Here is a 19,397-nt window from a genome sequence, read left to right on the forward strand (position 1 = left end):
GCTCAGGAAAGTGCTCTTCCACGGCAGGGAAGTGACCACCCCTGCCCGTGCTGGCTGGATGAGAGGCAGGGCAGGACATGCCTCTCCCAACACCCAGCTCCTCCCTTCCCGCCATGGCTGGTATACCCCAGCACCACTGCGATGCCGGCAGAAGCACAGGGCTAGGTGAGGGGGTGGGCAGGCACTAGGGGCACCAGGGGCAGAGCTAGTGCTGGGGTCGCTATAGGGGCAGGGTTGGCTCTGGAGGGCTTGGTGCGTTTGGGCTCTGGAAACAGGAGGCTTGTGGTGGGGGGTTCTAAGGGACGAGGGCCTGGCACTGAGGTGTTTGGGGTGGGAAGCCGGCACAGAGAAGTTCTGAGGGCAGGAGACTGGCGTGGGGGGTTGAGTGCAGGGACTCGGGTTAGTGACTGGTGCTGGGGGATAGTGGAGGGGTGAGGGGCTGTAGGGATTAGTGCTGACACTGGGGGTTCTGGAGGCTGTGCTTTAAAATTTGCATATTTGCACATTCATAATTTGCATAATGAATATGCAAATACAAATTGCCAGTCCACTAAAAGTTTGTGAATGGGTTTGCCGGTCCCCAGTATCAAAAATGTTAGGAACCATTGAGTCAATTTAATATATCATCTAGAAAAAGAATTGCTGTAATGAAACAAAGTGAGAATTAGGTGTCCTATGGCACCAGGAGCCTAACATGCTTTCCTCACTCCTCACCCCTTCACTAACATTTTGTAGGGTTATTGCCTTATGAGCAGCCCTATATCTGGATTCTCTCTTTACACACATTTGTCAGTTTTACTTCCTTCCTTCCCCAATTTGCTAACAGTGCGTTTGAGGGGAAGAGCTACCCAGAGCCTTTTACCTTAGAAACCCAAAAATCAAAATCTACATTTTCTATGCACTTTTATTGACACCCTTGAAAGTGGTGTTTTATGATAACGCTGCATGGAGAGGGTGGCCGAAGTCTTAGAGTCAGAACTTCTTTCCTTCAAAGGCGTCCAGGTTGAAAGCTGTGTCCAGGAATCTCCTGAGCGATACCAGGTGAGCATTCTTGTTACCTGTGGCAGGAGCAGCAGCTGGTTCTCGGCCAACATACCTTTAACACAAGAGACAATTGGGTAGACAACAAGTGAGGAGAGACGAGATGGAACAGCAACACTTATAAGGATGGGTACTTGCAATGTAGACACTGCTGAACAACAGCTTTAGACCACATGTGCAAAGCAGGGGAAACTCTCCTGTCTTATGTCCATGCCCCCAGTTCTAGCTCCATTAGAGAGTTGTTGCAATTTCTGGTTATGGTCTAGACTTTCAGCTGGTCTAGATCAGCATAGCTCTTCCGGCTTCAACAGAGCTGGGACATTGCACCAGCTGAGGACCTGGCCCAACAGCTCTATTGAGGTTTGGGTTTATGGAAGTGGAGGAAGGAACCAGAATCTGGGTCACTCCTGCACCAATATCCCTACGGTATTTTAGGAGCAAACAAGCTGGAAAAAGAATTGTGAGGGAAGCTCAGTGGCTCACATATTGTTCTAGTTAATGGCTGTCTCCTCCAGAGGCACAATTTGGAATGGGATTTGTAGAAGGGAAAAGTAGTCCATGCTGAAGTAAAACAAGAAAAACCATAAGGCATGAAAGTGAAAATAGGGCCTGACAGACAGTGATGGTGAAGAGGGCGTTGGCTTGATAAACCCCTTTGCTTTTTAAATGAAGTCCCGGTTAGAGACTCTGGTTTGGGATGATCACCAGGCTCTCACTATTAAGGATGGCAGGCAGGATTTAAACATACTGCTGTTGTGTTCAAGTGCTGACCCACACAATTTAGGGGACAACATACGTGCAGACCAACCAGAGCAAAGGAGTACGATATGGACCATACATTGTGAAACAGGAGATATGAAAAACCCCAATCCCCAAACTCTGACCCTTGAAGGTCTATAGAGCTTAACTTTTCCAGACATGTGTCACCCCATCTCAAAGTATCAGACTAGTATGAAGCCTCGAAGGCCAATCACACCTGTGTTGCAAAGGGAACACGAAAATAAGTCTCATACCATATGGGCCGAGTGTGATTCACAATGGTTCGGAAACGAGGTTTGACATAATCATAGTATCCAATGTTCTTGTGCTCTTCCTGACACCACACCAGTTCAGCGCCAGGATATTTCTCAAGTTCTTCTTTTACCAGATCAAAGGGGAATGGAGAGATCTAAAAAGAAATACACTGAAACTAAATAGTAATTCTCTCTTACATGCAAAGATGTCACATAAAGCAAGGCTGTCTCCAGCAAATATTGCGCTCTGCAATTGTCATTCACTTACCTGTCCATACAGTCTTGTAACTTATTGCACTTAACTCTGACAGAATAAATATAAAGTAACTACAACATAACATCCACTCAGAATTCAAAGAGAAAGTGTCATGGTACTGCCTACCAGTGGGAACAGCAAGTATAATAGCACACTCTTCTGTGCCTGTCGGGGAGCTGTTCTGCAAGGCTACAAGGACAATGTGTTTTGTAACACTGAGTACTTGCAAAGATGCTTTGGGAACACCGGAGGGCAGTACTAGCTGGCGATTCTTGACATACATGACTATTTTCAAGTCACACTTTGAGCATGGGGCTTGGAGCTAGGAGCTACCAAATTCTAATCCTATCTCTGCCATCACTGATTTGCTATACAGCCGAGTCATTTAACCTCTCTGCATCTCAGTCATCAAAGTACACATGGGAAAGGACTAGTTTTCCTAGCTCACAAGGGCCTTTCAGGATTAGGTGATGTCTTGGAAGATATAATGTACCATACTAACATTTAAGCTTTATCATTATTATCATGCCTTGCAACTGCAAATGCTTTAAAAGTTACAATCCATGGCTTTCCAAAGTCTGAGATTTTAATAAGGTTCTGGGGACTCACCTGCTCCAGCCTAGTTATAGCCACTTGTTTCTCCAAATCTTGACTCTTTCTCTCTTTAATGAGATCATAGTATACCTTCCCTGTACAGAAAATCACCCGTTTAACCTCATTCGGTGTCTTTGCCGCAGCCCCATCTTCAGCAATCACACGCCTGAAACTGGTACCTAGTCACACCAAAAGTTGAAATCAGAGTGCATTCCTCTACTGATGGTAACATTCAGTCAAGAAATTCTACTGAGGCCAGCCCCATCTTGACTGATCTGCAGAGAAACTGTCACAGTGCTCTGTGCCCATGAGGCAGTATCACCCCATCCTCTGTATTCCGAGATCTTTTCAGATGCCAGGTTTTGACAAGGGTTATTTAAATACAATCCAGTTGAAGGAAGGAACCCATTAAAGGGTTTCTGATAAACAGCTCTTCACAACTTAACTAGAAGGAGACTGGTATTTTTCTTGTCATGCTCAGGTACCAGGCTCACATTGTCATAGTTCCAGGAAAATGTACCTGTATTTCCCCTCAATCATCCAGCAATAGCATCCACTCTCAGGCTCCTTACTCCCTAACCATTGCCTCCCTTGAGTGCAGACTCATCTCATTACTGTCTGTCCAGGGTACTTCCCGACTATACCGTTCCCTGCCTTCACTGTATTAAAAGAGAACTAAGGACAACCCAAGGAATTGCAGACCAATCTTTTCTCTGTACCAGGAAAGATAATGAAACAAGTAATTAAGGAATCCATCTGCAAACATCTGGAAGATAATAAGTGACAAGTAACAGTCAGCATGAATCTGTAAAGAACAAATCACGTCAATCCAAGGTAATAGCTTTCTTTGACAGGATAACAAGCCTTGTAGACAAGGGAGAAGCAGTAGATGTGGTATATCTAGACTTTATTAAGGCATTTGGTAAATCCTGTATGAATATTAATAAACTAGGGAAATACAAGATGGAACTACTAATGTGGGTGCATAACCTGTTGGATAATCATTCCTAGACAGCAGTTATCAAAGGTTCACAGCCATACTGATAGGGCATAATGAGTAGGGTTCTGCATGGATCAGTTTTGGGACTAGTTTTTGTTCAATATCTTCATTCATTATTTCAATAATGGCAGAGAGAGTACACTTATAAAGTCTGCGGATGATACCAATTAGGGATTGCTCATGCTTTGGAAGACAGGACTAACTCAAAATTATCTGGACAAACCAGAGAAATGGTCCAATGAAATTAGGATGAAATTCAACAAGAACAAATGCAAAATACTCTACTTAGGAAGGAACAAGCAGTTGCACACTTACAGAATGTGAAATGAAAGGAGTACGGCAAAAAAGGGATCTAATGGTCATAGTGGACCACAAGCTAAATATGAGGCAACAGCGTGACACTGCTGCAAAAGAAAAGCAAATATTCTGGGATGTATTAAGAGGAGTGTTGTAAGCAAGACACGGGAAGTCATTTTCCCTCTCTACTCTGTGCTGATTAGGCCTCAGCTGTAGTACTGTGTCCAGTTCTGAGCACCGCATTTCAGAAAAGATGTGGACAAATTGGAGAAGGTCCAGAGAAGAACACCAAAATTGATTACAGATCTATACAAAATGACCTATGCGGGAAGATTGAAAGAACTGGGTTTGTTTAGTCTGGAAAATAGAAGAGAGCGGGGACATGATAGTTTTCAGGTACATAAAAGGTTGTTACAGAGAAGAAGGAGAAAATATGTTCTATTTAACCTCCAAGGATAGGACCAGCAATGGACTTAAATTGTAGCATGAGAGGTTTAGGTTAGACACTAGGAAAAAATTCCTCTCTGTCAGGGTGTTTAAGCACTGGAATAAAATTCCTAGGGAAGTGATGGAATCTCCATCATTTTCTAATTTGCTCTTAAAAATCTCCATACACCTGTCAGAGATGGTCTAGATCAGTAGTTCCCAATCGCTGGTCTGCGGACAAGTGGCAGGCTGCGAACCACTGGCTGCCGGGCTGCAGCAGCTCTGGAGGCCAGGGCTGGGGTACACTACCCAGCACCTTCCCTCCCGCCGTGACTTTGGGAAAGGCATGTCCTGCCCCACCACTCAGCCAAACAGCACTGGGCGGGGCGGGGTCTCCTCCCGGATGCTGAAGAGCCTTAGAGCAGCCGTGACCCAGGCAGCAGCCATCAGCTGGCAGGCAGCGCAGGGCTAGATTAAGGGAGCCATGCAAGCACTGGGGGCAGGGCTAGTGCTAGGGGCTTCTGGGGGTGGGGGACTCTAAGATGCAGGGGCTGGCACAGGAGGTTCTGAGGACAAAGTTAATACTGGGGGACTCTGGGGACCAGGGTTTTTGATGGACCAGAAATATTTTATTTGTATATTTATTATTTGAATAATGAATATGCAAATAAAATGTCTGCCAAACGTTTGTGAATGAGTTTACTGGTCCGCAGTATAAAAGGGTTGGGAACCAGTGGACTAGATGGTACTCGATCCAGCCATCAGTGCAGGAGGCTAGATCTGATGACTTCTGAGGCTCCTTTCAGTTCTATTATTCTATGATTTTTCCCTGGAGAGAGAGGCTGCCCAAGCATTCCTGCTAGCTTGCTTTCGGCGGAGGTTGCAAGTGTGACTGCCCACAGTTACAGATACCACACAGCTTTCTGTGCAAGCCTATTTTATTCTTGAGGGAAAGGAATTCAGCAAAACTGTATTAAAAATGGTAACAGAACCTACCCACATAATAAGCAGCTCACCTGAAATCACACTCTCACTATGGTTGGTGATTAATTCTGTCAATCCTTTGCTAAGCATTGAGACCCAGGGGTCCTGATTATTTGCTGGACCCAAAAGGAGGCCTTGAATCAGTTTAAACCCTGGCCATTTATCAAAAAGCCTTCTTTTGTCTGTTGGTCCCTGGAGACCCCAGTTTGGATTAGTATACACAGATTTTTCAATGTGATGGAGTTTCTCTGGGGATGTTACAACATGAGTGAATTTACCAAGATCACTCCCTGCTGTTCTCTTATTTATCCTTCCACTGGAAATTTCCATAATCCCCTCAATAACATAGATGATTGCAATTTTCATGCAATAGACTCCAAAGACACTAAAAACCTCAATGTAATAAAGTGTAACTCAATGCAATAAGGTTTGTTAGAGGGTATCATTGGTCTGTCTCTTATTTATAACCTGGGGTTTTGGTGTTAAGCTGGTTCAATAGTCCTGTATTGCTGAACTAGACATATTTTTGACAAGTAAACATGTCACCTACCAAATATATTTCTAAGGCAATCTTAGCTGAAGAATTAAGTAAATAACTTCTAGAAAGCCTGCAAGAATACTTGGTACATGCAGTAAATTCACTTTTAATTCCAGTAAAACAGGTTTCAAGAAAGATGTGTTTGTGTATTTATTACAAGTCATTGCACTAGCAAAAACCTTCAAATAGCAAGGTCTGATGGTTATAATTGAGCTACTATTATGTAAGCAAGTATATAACTTGTATCTTTGTTAGTGTGCTCAAGACCTTCTGTTTGAACCATTACCCAAAGGAATAATACATACGGTACTCAGATGTATAGCTTTGAGTACTGGGATACAATTTAGGTTGCATATCACAAAGGACTGCCTGGCAATAGGATGTATTGTCCCTGTGGAATGGTCTCCCAAGAGAACTGGTAGAAGCTCTTTTGCTTCGGGCACAGCAAACTAGAACGTACAATACTGAGTAATTCTAAAAACAACCATAGACTAGTAGTACCTTAAAGGCTAACAAAACATGTAGATGGTATCATGAGCTTTTGTGGGCACAGCCCATTCTTCAGATGACAGAAGTGTTAGAAGTCCAGATCCAAGAAAGAGTAATTCTAGTTTATCTAACAAGGTTTCATCAACTGCTCCCTTCTATGATTAATATAGAAATAGTTTTAATCAGCCAACTATGAGTTTGCAGACAGCAGCATGACCTCCACATCTGAACCACACCCACCCACAGCACACCCACTTATCCAGAAAATAAGTGTGTCAGTCATTCATCGCAGGGAGAAAATCAGGCATGAAAGAAATGCATAAAAGAAAACCTGATTTATGTCTAAATTATCTAGTCTGACTGAGCACTAGGGATCATCATTAAATAGAATTCAGAATTAGTGCTTATTGGGTCAGCTGGACTTCTTAGCTTTCACTGATATAAAAGAAAGCCATGTAAAGCAGTAACAAATGTACATCTCCATTAGCAATTAACTTGGAGCTTTGGCTACTACTGTAGAATAGATGGGAAGCCCAAGAAATAAATTAAGAGTGGACAGCATATAAAGGGACCAGACCATGATTATTAATTAATCCTAAATTTCATTAGTGTGAGGTTTCCAGAATGACTAATTCTATGTGCTACAACACAATCAAATCCAGGAAAATCCCTTTCATGATCAGCACTGCATTCACACAAAGGACGCACTGTTTTTTCCTAGCAACAATCTCCTCAAAAAGAAGAGAATGGAACAGAAAGTTCCTAAGCCTAAGCTCCAAGGAGATGGAAATCGACCAATAATTCTTTCTTTACCTACAAAGTTAGAATACCAATGTGCCCAAGGAGTCCATCTTAAGGCAGAGCAAAGGGCCTTGTTCTTTTGTTTACACCTCCTGAAGACTCAGCTGTTGTGCACCTCTCCCTAAATATTAGCTGGCAAGTTCACCACCTCTCTCCTTTTTTCCTGGCTGTGCAACAGGGGGCTTGTCACCACCAGCTGCCACTGCCTCCCAGCATGGGATAGCACAGAGAGAAAAGCTTCAGGCTGCCAAGCACTGACTTAACACCTCCCTTTTCCTGGTTAGGCTCTTGCTTTAGATTAGCAGTGGGATAAGACAGGTCCAGAACTGGGAGTGTAAGGAAATGACAAGTCAGTGGAACCAGAACCAATCCTGGGAAGCGAAGCAAAGGGGAATGATTTAAAAGCATGGAATTGTTAAAGACAACAAAAGGCCTTCATTTAAAAAGTAGGAAAGTGGATCCCTACAGCCTTGCGATGAGAAGAGCCCTGCAGAGAGAGAAACACTCCTTCCCCCTTCCAGAGAACAGCTAGCTATGAGATATGCCTCCCTATGTAATGAAACCGAAGTCATTGTTTGGATGCAGATTTACTTGGACACAGGAATAAGTTTCAAAATCCAGGCCAGATTTCTCCCACCCATGCGCACAGCAACTCCCGGGGAAATCAGTCAATGAGAGGTGCACGCGAGATCCTCCAGGTGTTCTCTCTCTCTGGAATGGACACTCAGCATTCTGAATACACAGTCTGGCACACGGGCTGCATACAGCTGTTTGTGCATTCACAACATTTGTAACTTGACCTACCAGATACCATTTCATCAAAACTGGATTTCGCTTCAGGATGTCTCAGCAGTGACTTGGGTGTAAATATAATAAGCTGTAAAATACAGATTGTTACAACTCTCAGATGCTGCTGCTTGATCCACTGCCTACTATACACACACAATAGTATTCTTGACACACAAATGGACACTTTATGTGGTACTCTATCACAGTTCTTAATACACAGGCTTTGGAAAAAAACTCAATGGTGAACAAAAATCTATACTCTTTGGAAGTCTTATCACACGCTAGAAATCTCTAGGGCTGGGATTTTCAAAAAGCCCCAGGGCAACTAGGCACCCAAACCCTACTGTATTTCCCCAACTCCTTATGGTCCCTTGAAAACGTCAGCCTACATGTCTATTGCTCTCTGAAGGTACACGTGATTAATGTGAATTATATATTTTGGAGTTGGACTATGGTAGAGAACCATCAGAAAAATCTCTTGCACTTTTGTTTCATGATAAACAGCTCTCTCTCTCTCGGTCATATACATCCAATGAGTGAATGTTAGTCTCCAAATTGTATAGAATTCAAATAGCCTCAGAATCTTCCATGGAGGTTCCTTAAAACACTTGTGCTATGCAGTTCTAATGGGATGGCACTGAACAAAGCTTAAGTCACATTAGCATCTCCTGGTAATTACCTTTGGAAAGGGTCTCATTCTTAGCACAAAACTTCACAGAGTGCAGAAGCAGTTACAGAGATGTGCTAACTTGGCCTTAAATCTGAACTAGAGAGGATGAATCTCAAAACGAAATAAATACTTACACAAATCCTTTATCAACTGGACCACAAGCACACCAAAACTTAATTATATAGAGATTGGATTCAGCTTCAGCTTTGATGCTTGGTCTATATCAGGGGTGGGCAAAAGGGCCTTCGCAGGCTGGATCCACCCCACCAAGTGGGTTGATCCAGCCCATGGAGGCCCTACTGCTCCCTCACCCCCAGGCCAATTAGAGCCTGGGGGTGAGGGGAAACACATGAAGTTTCCTCCGCCCTGCCAGGAACGTGCAGTGCTTTGAAGTGCTACGCATGCCTGGCAGAGTGGGAGGAGACTTCATGTGCTCCCCCACTCCCAGGCCAATCATGGTCTGAGTGGGGAAGCCCGGAAGCATCCTAGCCCCACCCCTTCCAGAACGGCCCAGGCAAAAAATTATTGCCCACCCTGGTATACACGGTGGTTTTGGCAACCAGTGTAGCTAAACCAAAACAAATCCTTAACACAGATGCAATGCAAAGATATGAATTGTGACATCCTAAATAATTTACCCCAGTTGAAATTTGGGCAAACCTGCACCACAGCATGTCATGATTTATATCAGAGCAAGCTTGCTTCTCAAAGTGTCTGCAAGAGTGACAAAAACCAACATAACTTCAGATAACATTAATAAGAGCCTGTTTTGCAGCCTCCTGCACACTTTTAAAGCACTACTAACTACTGTCCTCAGTTGATAGAATTTACAAAACCCATTTGAGTAACACCCAGGCGTTAGTGCTAAAAAAGTTACAAAACCAAAACTCTGAATGCAAGTGGTTCAGCTTTATAATTGGGCAACAATATCAACTAAGCTACTTACAGGTTTTCTGAATGGCAGCAAGATCTGTCTTCTGAGGACATGAAAGTAATTGGCTGGAGTTGAGCAATTCACCACAATCCAGTTGCATTCATAGAGCTGGGAAACTTCAAAGTCTGCAGCACTGAATTCCTAATAAAGACATTAATGGCATCAGAAAAGCTGCCTCCTTTCCCTTCCTCCCAACTCTGCCCCCCATCCACTTGTTGGGGTGCCAATATGTTAGGCATTCTGGTGCACAAGAAATGAACTAGAATAGCCTACAAAATGCCTATATGATGCCTACAGAAATCTGGTAAGAACATCTAGGAAGGTGATGAACTGTGATCATGGAGATTGCTACAGTCAGCATTTTACCTCCTACGCTGAACATCCCGTTATATGCCATCCATTATCAAGCCTTTCCACAACTTATTATGAGATCCTATTTTCAGTTGTTGATAATTTTGCCAAACTTTAGCAGTATGTGTTAAATGCTCCGATGCTGGGTGTTTGACTCAGTCTGATCTATTTTAATTTCAGTTCCCCATCCCCCTCAAAAAAAGTTGAGCCATTTCTGAGTGAATAAGTATGTTAAAATATGCTAGCAACCTTTCCTTTGAACAGCTCAAGTGCCCGTATGCTGTGGAATGGGGACTTGATACTTGGTATGTGGATGACCTTTGTTTAATGGATGCTAGTCTTATAAAAATTTGCCGAATTTGCCAACATACAAACCTTTGGAAAAAAAAAATCAGTCAATGAAATGTCAGCCAAAACATGAGGATTCCATTCTCACTGAGTATGCTCCATTCCCTCACAGTTCCTTTTTTGACCAGATTGCACCATCCCCACATGACTGAGTGTCCTCTACCCACAGCATGAGCGAGGCAGAGCATTGGAAAAAAGTTAATTACCATCCCATAACTGCTGCTTTTCAGACTGTGCTGCATAGGTCTATTGCACGATAGGGGCATGTGTACCAGTTATTAGAGATTTTCCTCTTCAGCAGTACCTGCTGGAGCAATGTGAGCAGCCTCTTCCTTATATTCACCACACACAGGTCTTAAGGGCTGCCTGGCCCCAACCCCTCTCCGTTCCTTCCTACCAGAGAGGCTCAGAGGGAGCGGAGGAGGGCGAGTCATGGAAAGTCTATGTGCAACACCTCAAAATATAACAGTTCCCAGAAAGGCTGGTAACAGTGTTTTGGTCTTCATGTGATAGCACATATCCATTCACTGTAGTTGACTTGTAAGTAGTTTGAATGCCAAGCGGGCTCCTGCTTGAACAGTGATTGTAGGACTACCAGTCTGACCCTGGCTTCACTTCGATATTGCCTCTCACAAGGCCATCTCTCAAACATATGGAGTGCTGACTAGAATGTCACCCTACAAGTGTCCAGGGCTGGAACACGAGCCAGAAAAGCTACAGAAGCTGCCTGCAACCTGACAGAGAGCCATCACTTTTTGGAGATGTGATATCCACCAGTCATTAGCATAAACAAATACAGCTGGGAATCCAGGGCAGTCCTCTAGGGGGAGGAGTGGATGATCCTATTCTCTATGTGAAACCAGGACAGAGACCTGAACACTCGAGTCCAATGCAGGTAAAAAGCCAAAGCTCTTCCAATATCTAGAGCAGGGATGGGGAACCTTTTTGAGTGTCAGGGTCTGCTGACCCACAGAAAATCAGTCTGCAGGGTGGGGGAGGGGGGAGGCCAGCACACAAGTGAGAAGCAAAAAACCCCCCAAAACAAAAATTCCTCTAACATGGCCCCCAACTGAGATGGAGAAAAACGGCCATTCCCCACATTCCCTTTGCACATTATACCAGTGGGTCCACATAGGGGCTGGAGCACCAGCACAGGCTTCTCAATGCTGGGCTGGGGCAAGCCTCTGGGGCTAGATCCAGGTAAGCCAGGGGCCAAATCTGGCCCTTGGGCCTGAGGTTCCCTACCTCTGATCTAGAATATGGTGTTTTCTTTCTTTACTTGAGCTGGGCTTGGGGGGAAAAATGTGTAAATAAACTACTTAGTTAATATGAAAATCAGAAGCCACTTTAGATGGGAAATAATGGTGAGGTCAGAGGAAAATATTGTCCCTAAAGAAAACTGTATAGGGAGACTGATATCAAAGCTTTCAAAGGGATGGGTAACTGGCAAAACCTGGGGTTGAGAAAGCTGGCTCTCTGGTAAGTAGTAGCTCTAAATTAATGACTAGAACAGGGGTCTTCAACCCTTTTGAGCCCAAGATCATTTTTTGAATTGAAGGGCAATCTAGGATTTACCCTGCCCCTTCCTGAGGCCCAACCCCTCCCCTAAGACCTCACCCACTCCATCCTCTCCTCACTGGCTCTCCCCTACCCTCACTCACTTTCATTTGGCAGGGGCGCAGAAGAGTGATGGCTGAAGGCTTTGGGAGGGAGTTTGGGTGCAGGAGGGTGCTTCAGGCTGGGGCAGTGTGTTAGGGTGTAGGAGTGAGGAGTGCAAGCTCTGGAAGGGAGTTTGGGTGCTGGAGCGCGCTCCAGATGGAAGCAAACTCTTTCTCAGAGCATGCACCCCTCACTCCCTCCTGCACCCCAACACTCTGGGTGCAGGTGGGGGGTTCCAGGCTCAGGCAGAAGGTTGGGTGCAGGATGGGGTGAGGAGTGTGGGCGCTGAGGAAAGATGTAGGGGAGAGGTTCTCCATGTGCTGCACTGCTGCCAGTTCCCACAAGCAGAGCCTCCCAATGGCTGGCTCCTGGCCAATGGAAACTGCTTGGACAGCGCTGGGGACAGAGGTAGCACGGAACTGCCTTCCTCTCCTCCCAGAGGCTGCAGAGACTGCCTGCACTCAGCGGCTGTACACAGCCAGCCGGCTGCTTGCAGTAGCAATGCTGGGCCAGGCAGATGCAGCCACCTGAGGATTGTGATCGACTGGCAAAGGTGACAGGATCTACTAGAGATGTTACACTTTGATTAGTCGATAAGGGTGGCCCACACACTTACTATCCTAGCTGCGTCTCTGCCTTTTCCTCTACTGTTTCAAGTCCCAGCTTGCCCTAGGTTCCACACTGCGCCTCTGCCTTTTAAATGTAGTTAGAGATGCAGATGGTTGCTTCAGTCCCTGCTCGTGTGGTTTCCCACACAGTGCCTCTGCCTCCCTTGACCCCCTGCAGAGACTGGATCCGACTTTGAAGCTGACTCCTTACAGAACCAGCTCCTGCTCCCCCTGCCCTTGCTGCCTCTGATACAGAGGCAATGGAGGGGAGGGGGAGAGAGGAGCGACTAATTGAGTAGTGACCTGACTACACAATAAGCCTAGGCTTATCAGGTAGTTGACTAGTCACGTATATTCCTAGGAATCTACCAGCTGATCATGATCGACAGGTTGGAGACCACTGGCCTAGAAAAACTGGTAGTTGTAGAAGAGGCCAGAGGAGGATGATATGCATGGTAACGTCTATTCCTCTTTTTGGACCCTGGCCCCCCTGAGGCTGCTGTGGGTGTAACAACTTTCTTTTTGCTATTAGTGTATACATTTTCAGAGACTTAATAGTCACTCTTGCGACCTTAAGACTACGAAGTCTCATGTCCTACCAGAGAACAGCAAGGGGCCTTCATAAGGGAGATCTGGAATGATTGCCCCTGCAAGAGAAGACCTGATGACTGAAGCCAAGATGCACACTGCACAGAGATGGAGGAAGCCGTAGCTCAAGCCATACTGTTTGCTGTATCCCTACTTGCAATGCTGTTCTAACAACTAATCTGTCATCCTTCTCCCTAACACTGAACCCCTGCTTTGCCTCATCGGGAAGCTGGTCTTTGAATTTCAGGACCTTATCGCACGGGCTGAAATCACAGCTATCCAGCAGAGTCTGCTTGTTCACAATACTGAGCTGTAAATCTCCTGTGGAATAAAGTTCCCTGCTGAACAGGTCTAGTGTTTTTTCTTCTTTCCCTTACAGAATAAAGGCCGGGGCCCCCATGTCTCTCTTTTCATTAGCCATTAGATATGAGACAGCCTTGAGAAAGGTGGTTATAAGGACATAACTTTTTTCCACCCTTTTAAGCAGCGGGAGGCAGAGAAGCTGGGATCTGCCATAAAACCTTGACCGGTTCTACGATAACCTCATTAATATAAAGAGCTACTGTAGGGAGTCCTGAGAGGCTAAAATATCCATGAACCTACAAGATCTTTCCAGCACTGCTACTGGCTGGATATCCAGAGCTGCAGCAACCCATTTCAAGTCTGAAAGCATTGGGGAGGAGGGATGTAGTCTCAGTCTCTACTGCCTGATCAGGTGACAGAGTAGGAGCAGCAGCTAAGAAATGCTGAGGAGGCCCCTCCTCCAATTCCTTCACAGGAGAGTCCTGAGCACAGTTTCTCCCTGTACGGTATTGGGACCTTGTTGCATAGGCTCCCAGCACCTCACCAATGTAGAAGGGCAGGAAGAGAGTGGAGGAAGGAGGCTCTCCAGTGTGGATGAAATCCCCACAGGGCACAAAAGGGCTCCTGATATGACAGTTGGACCCAGGTATGTGGAAGTACTCGACTGGTACCATGGTGGCTGGGCAAACACTCCACTGGGACTGCTGGGTACACTCTGCTCAAGTCACAGGTGATCTCATTTCAGAGTCCTCTTCCTGAGACCCTTGGAGAGCTGACCCTCATTGGTACCAGAGACCAGCTCTGAGTCTGGAAATGGGGTACCAGTGAGATCACTCGCTCCCCTCAAGATGGAACTCTATAGAAGAGGCGCCACGACTGTATGAGACACGAACTGTGCTCTGGGGTTGGACCAGACTATGGAAGCAAGAACTTTCAATCTTTCTATTGGGAAAGACTCCTGAGCAGCATGGGAAGCTGGCAATGATGGACTAAGCGGCCTTCTGGCTGCCTTAAAAGCCTCAGATGTAGAAAGCTCCGGAAAGGGCTCCTGAGCCTGTAGAACCAAAATGTTCCCAGACAGACCTTCAGGGACTGGTTTCAATAGATCCTTCCAATGCTGCAGAGTCAGCAATCCCTCCTGACTTATGGACTGAGTTTGGGGGTGTATTTCTTTAAGTCTGCTTCCAAGTCCTTGCCTCTGCTCAGTGCCTTCACCACGGACTTTGGAGACCCTGGTATTGAGTCCTTGAGAGACTTGCATTATATCTTCTTAGATGCAAGTGATTCAGCCTTTTGACTGAATCAGAACCACAGGAGCTCTCCTAACCGACTCTGATGTGATACGTTCCTGCTCTGTGTGTAAAGGTTCAAAGGCAGATAAAATGCAGACTTCATAAGCAGGGACTAAAATCTGGCAGCACTGTCTTTTTTAGATCAGCATCTGAGCCCTCTATAAATATGGTATTTGTCACTCATATGTATCTCTCCAAGACACTTAAGGCAGCAGGGGCATGGGTAGTTTGCTTATCACATGATCAACAGATCTTGAAGCTAGGAGAATGTGACATTAGTCTGGGCATCTGGTACCAGAACTGGGCATCCTACTCAAGAAATGCTATTCTTTCACATGCACAAGCTTAAATCAAGACCATGGGATTGTAAAACTATTAAAACAAGACTAATTTAACCTATTTTTTGTAATGGGCTGGATTTTAAGTCTATGTTTAATAGTCCTCCTTGGTGAAGGGGAATATCTAGCTGACCTTTAGAATTACAGTATAAAGGGAAAAAAATCTTGATCCACTTCAAAAGCGCATAGATGATTCAAATATTGTAATAAACATATAGGATTTTTTTAAAAGCCACTGAGGCTTGATCACCTAAACACTTCACAAACTCTCAATGCATGTATTTTTACACTGCATACACACTCAACTCCTGGCTGGACAGTTCACTCTGTTAGAAGAACACTGTTTTTTAGTCTCATCTGATGGGCCTTAGAAATGTGTTACAGACGCCTGCTTGTGATACATTCAGCCATATAAACTGGAAGAGTTTCTGTGCCTTAGGAACAGTCAAAGAGAATATTGTCAGAGATAAATTGCATCTGACTTCAACAATGAAATGAAGTGCAGACTAAACACCTTTACTATTTCTCTCCAAATGAGCTGAAAGTTACAGCAAATTCTTGAACTAAATATTAAAAAGACACCAGCTGTCTTCAAAGGCTACTTTGAAACCTGCAGGAAAATATCCAAGTGCTGTTTGGTGGCACTAAAATTATTTCTCAACTAATAATCCCAGCAAAACCCAGTTTAAAATACATCTCTGAAAAGCTAAGAGCAGGAAAAAGGACATTGTTTTGACAAATCTACTTACTGGATATGCATCGGAATCATCATTGCTCATCTGCAGAAACCTCTCCGGCCTTGCTGAAGAATGCTCTGGGCCCTGGTAATCACATCATTTAAAAACAAAACCAACAACAGTTTAGTTGTCTTTCTAGATCACTCACTGCACAAGTGCTTCCTGCCAGCCTAATCACCATGGAGCAGCATCAATACAAGGTGCTCAACCAGTCAAAGGGGAGGTGCTGGAACAATGGCAATGAGAGAAGAGGGAGAGCTTTGAAGAGGGTAAGATGATGGTGCCCCTGAATAAAGAGGTTGTGATCTTGATCAGATGGAGAGGGGTTACATAGAACTTCCATGTCACTTCCACTAATTAAAGGTTACACTGACAATGTGGTTGTGCAAGGTGGTGCAAGACAGCCGTGCCTGGGGCAGTTAACCATCCTGCCAATCCAGCACAGAATGGTGCAAGATGAGGATAGTGGTGAAGCACAAATCTGTGACCGTTTAATAATAAGCATCACAGAGTCACAAGCCAAGAGGTGTCTCATACGTGGGACCATGGAGCATCTGCTACAGCAGAAGTTGGATCCCCCGCTTAGCTATGTCTTGAGCACTACGTGGCTCCTACCCTACAACATGAGTGTGTGCAGAGGAGACACTCCCTTCTCCCACTAGCACACCAGCTTTACATACATCAAGCTGTTCTAGATGGTATATGTACTTTGACCAGCTCCCTGCAGAATCATTGCTAACCCATGTTAGATATTCCAGTTAAAATGTACTCAATCTAAGCCAAATACTCCTTAAGACCTTCTTATAGGAATTTTGCATTATGCATTACTGGCCACCATTTTACACCAGGGAATGAGGAACACAGGTAACAGAGTAAGTCAGCGGTAGGGAACAGAACAGAACAGAACCTACTGTCTTCTGACTCCCACTTGTCTCCCTTATTAATAAGGTTGGAAAGTTAATTGCAAATCAACAAAAGAATGTGGTTGTATTTATTGCTGATGCAGGGTGTCATTGTAAGGGAGACAAATATTTATGATAACAAAGGACTTTCCTACCAGAGAAAACAACTATGAGGTATCTCATCTTAAAGATGTAACTCCATTTAACCTTTCATCTGTTCCTCATGGCTTGCATGTTAGTTAATTCCATTTACGAACAGGGGCTCCCTTCCTTTACGTACCACCTTCTGTTCGTTACTGCACTGAAGTCACAATGCCAAATTTCTGGGAACGTCATAGTGATTTCTAGCACAAGTAACTTAGAAACTTGGTAAAAGAACAGGGGACAGTGTAGTAACATGTATTTCATGACTACTCCCTATGGTACTGGTTTAGCAAGCCCTTAAACAAAAACCCTAAAACCACTCACTATCTCCCCTTTGCACAAAAGGAGCATGAAAATGAAGCTGCCAGCATGAATGTGTCCTGTATAACTGTTTTCTTGCAAACTGGGCTCAGTTTTGTGGTGCAAACTTATCTCCTCATGAGTGGCAAGGATATGAAAACCACAAAGCAAAGCCACACTGTTCTGGCATGTCTGACACTCTAGTATTGTTAGTATCATTTCTGTTGCAATCTAGTCATGTGCTGTAAATCATAATTCTTAAATACACACATTTCAACCTCCTCCTATTATAAAAACATTTTAAAGCGTTTAAAATAAAACAGCCAATAAGCATGCTGATTTCACTGTGCCAGAAACAGAGATTTCTGCAGAGGAGACAGCAAAAACACAAGCTTCGCCCTACCTCACCTCCAAAACATACCCACAGCTTTGGTGTTAATCCTCACACAGACCCCACTCATTGCCTGTTTGAATTTCTTTGCTGAAAGTCTAACAAGACTGCCATTTGCTGATGTGGAGGCGGTTCTGGACCCCCTGTCCAACAGGACATGTACAGAATACATTAGCTGGCGGCATATCACACATTCTTCACAGAGAAAAATCACCCACTGGGTATGAACAAACAGCAGTGTGTCAGGAAATATTATAATGGCATGGAATTAAATGTATAGAAACAGAATGGGAACAAGAAATGCTTTTATGTCCACTTAAAATGACGGAAAGTGAACATATACAGCTATGGCAAGCACATCAGTATCATGATAGCATGTATTTGTCAAAAGAAACACTCTAAACATATATTAAGAGTTTCTTAAAGTATAATTTTAAACAACAATGGTCCTATAGCACCTTAGAACAGTGTTTCTTGAACTTTTTAAGACCGAGGAACACCAAACAATTTTTTTTTATGCGGAACATCAAGGATTTTTGAACTCTGTTCTCTGCGGCACACCTCCGACTGCCTCACGGAACTGTGCCGCAGAACACAGTTTAAGAAACACCGCCTTAGAGACTAACAAAAATATATAAAAGAAGTGGGTTGTGCCCACCAAAGCTCATGATACTATTTATATATTTTTGTTAGTCTCTAAGGTGCTACAAGACCATTGTTGTTTGTGTTTTTTCAGTTACAGACTAACGTGGCTACCCCTCTGAGACTTTTCAAAATATGCTGTCAGTGAATTTTAAAAGGGAATAACTATTTCTAGCAGCTCAGGGCAGAATGCTGATATCGCTTTTAAAAATATTTTAAGGGATGCCTAGAATGATCCTACTGCTCCAAGTTTGGAACACAGAAAAGAGTTTCATGCAGATTTTATGCTGATCTGGTTCCAGACCTTTTGCGGCTAGCTCACTGTTTCTGATGAGAGAAGTAAGCAGCCATTCAAAGGGCTTCTTTCCCTGAAAGAGCAGATTTCTTATTTCTCACAAGTTACTCAAATCATCATCCATTTTTTTTAAATGTATTCATCTGAAAGCTGCTTAAAACCCTCATGAAACAATGTTTTAGCTTAAAAAGTAAAGTTTATACTGGTAAACGCATGGATCTGAAAATCCAAGGTTTGTTTCATGTCACCATAAAATAAAGCAAAGCAAGTGCTGTGAAATCTTAACTATACCTGGGAATCCTAAGCTGCCTCCTTTATACTTTGCTCTTTATAGGAACTTCGCATTTTAAATTACAATTTTTCATAATCACAAATCTCTAATGCAAAAAAAAGGATTTTTTTCGTCAATGCACATTGTATTGACCAAGTCAGTCTTTCCAACGGTAAGGGAACAATGGCAGACACCACTGCAAATAACCCCTTCAGAGGAGGTCACTGAAATATTTTCTTCTCATTTCTGACCAACTGTCAAGACCAATCACTGCAAAAACATTGTTGAGAAAGAGGAATAGTCTAACAGGTCAGCAGTATACTTAATTTTTATGGAAATAATCATATGATGCTGAAACTGCATATGTATGCTGCAAAAAGGGAACAATAAAAGGCT

The 19,397-nt window shown here is 44.0% G+C and overlaps 1 protein-coding gene across 4 annotated transcripts in view; it reads right to left on the reverse strand.

Annotated features, from left to right (window-relative positions):
• Nucleotides 1-886: 886 nt before the first annotated feature.
• The window catches only part of OGDHL (oxoglutarate dehydrogenase L), a 128,001-nt gene continuing 109,490 nt past the window's right edge, over nucleotides 887-19,397 (reverse strand). For all 4 annotated transcript variants that reach the window (XM_075934808.1, XM_075934807.1, XM_006112394.4 and 1 more), the window contains exons 18-23: nucleotides 16,069-16,140; nucleotides 9,845-9,973; nucleotides 8,244-8,316; nucleotides 2,920-3,083; nucleotides 2,055-2,209; nucleotides 887-1,096 (exon numbers count right to left, since the gene is read on the reverse strand). In XM_075934808.1, the coding sequence (XP_075790923.1) occupies nucleotides 973-1,096; nucleotides 2,055-2,209; nucleotides 2,920-3,083; nucleotides 8,244-8,316; nucleotides 9,845-9,973; nucleotides 16,069-16,140 (717 nt within the window). In that variant the 3' untranslated portion in view covers nucleotides 887-972. The remainder of the gene's footprint in view (nucleotides 1,097-2,054; nucleotides 2,210-2,919; nucleotides 3,084-8,243; nucleotides 8,317-9,844; nucleotides 9,974-16,068; nucleotides 16,141-19,397) is intronic.

Source organism: Pelodiscus sinensis, chromosome 8 (assembly GCF_049634645.1).
Source record: "Pelodiscus sinensis isolate JC-2024 chromosome 8, ASM4963464v1, whole genome shotgun sequence".
NCBI classification, from domain to species: domain Eukaryota; kingdom Metazoa; phylum Chordata; order Testudines; family Trionychidae; genus Pelodiscus; species Pelodiscus sinensis.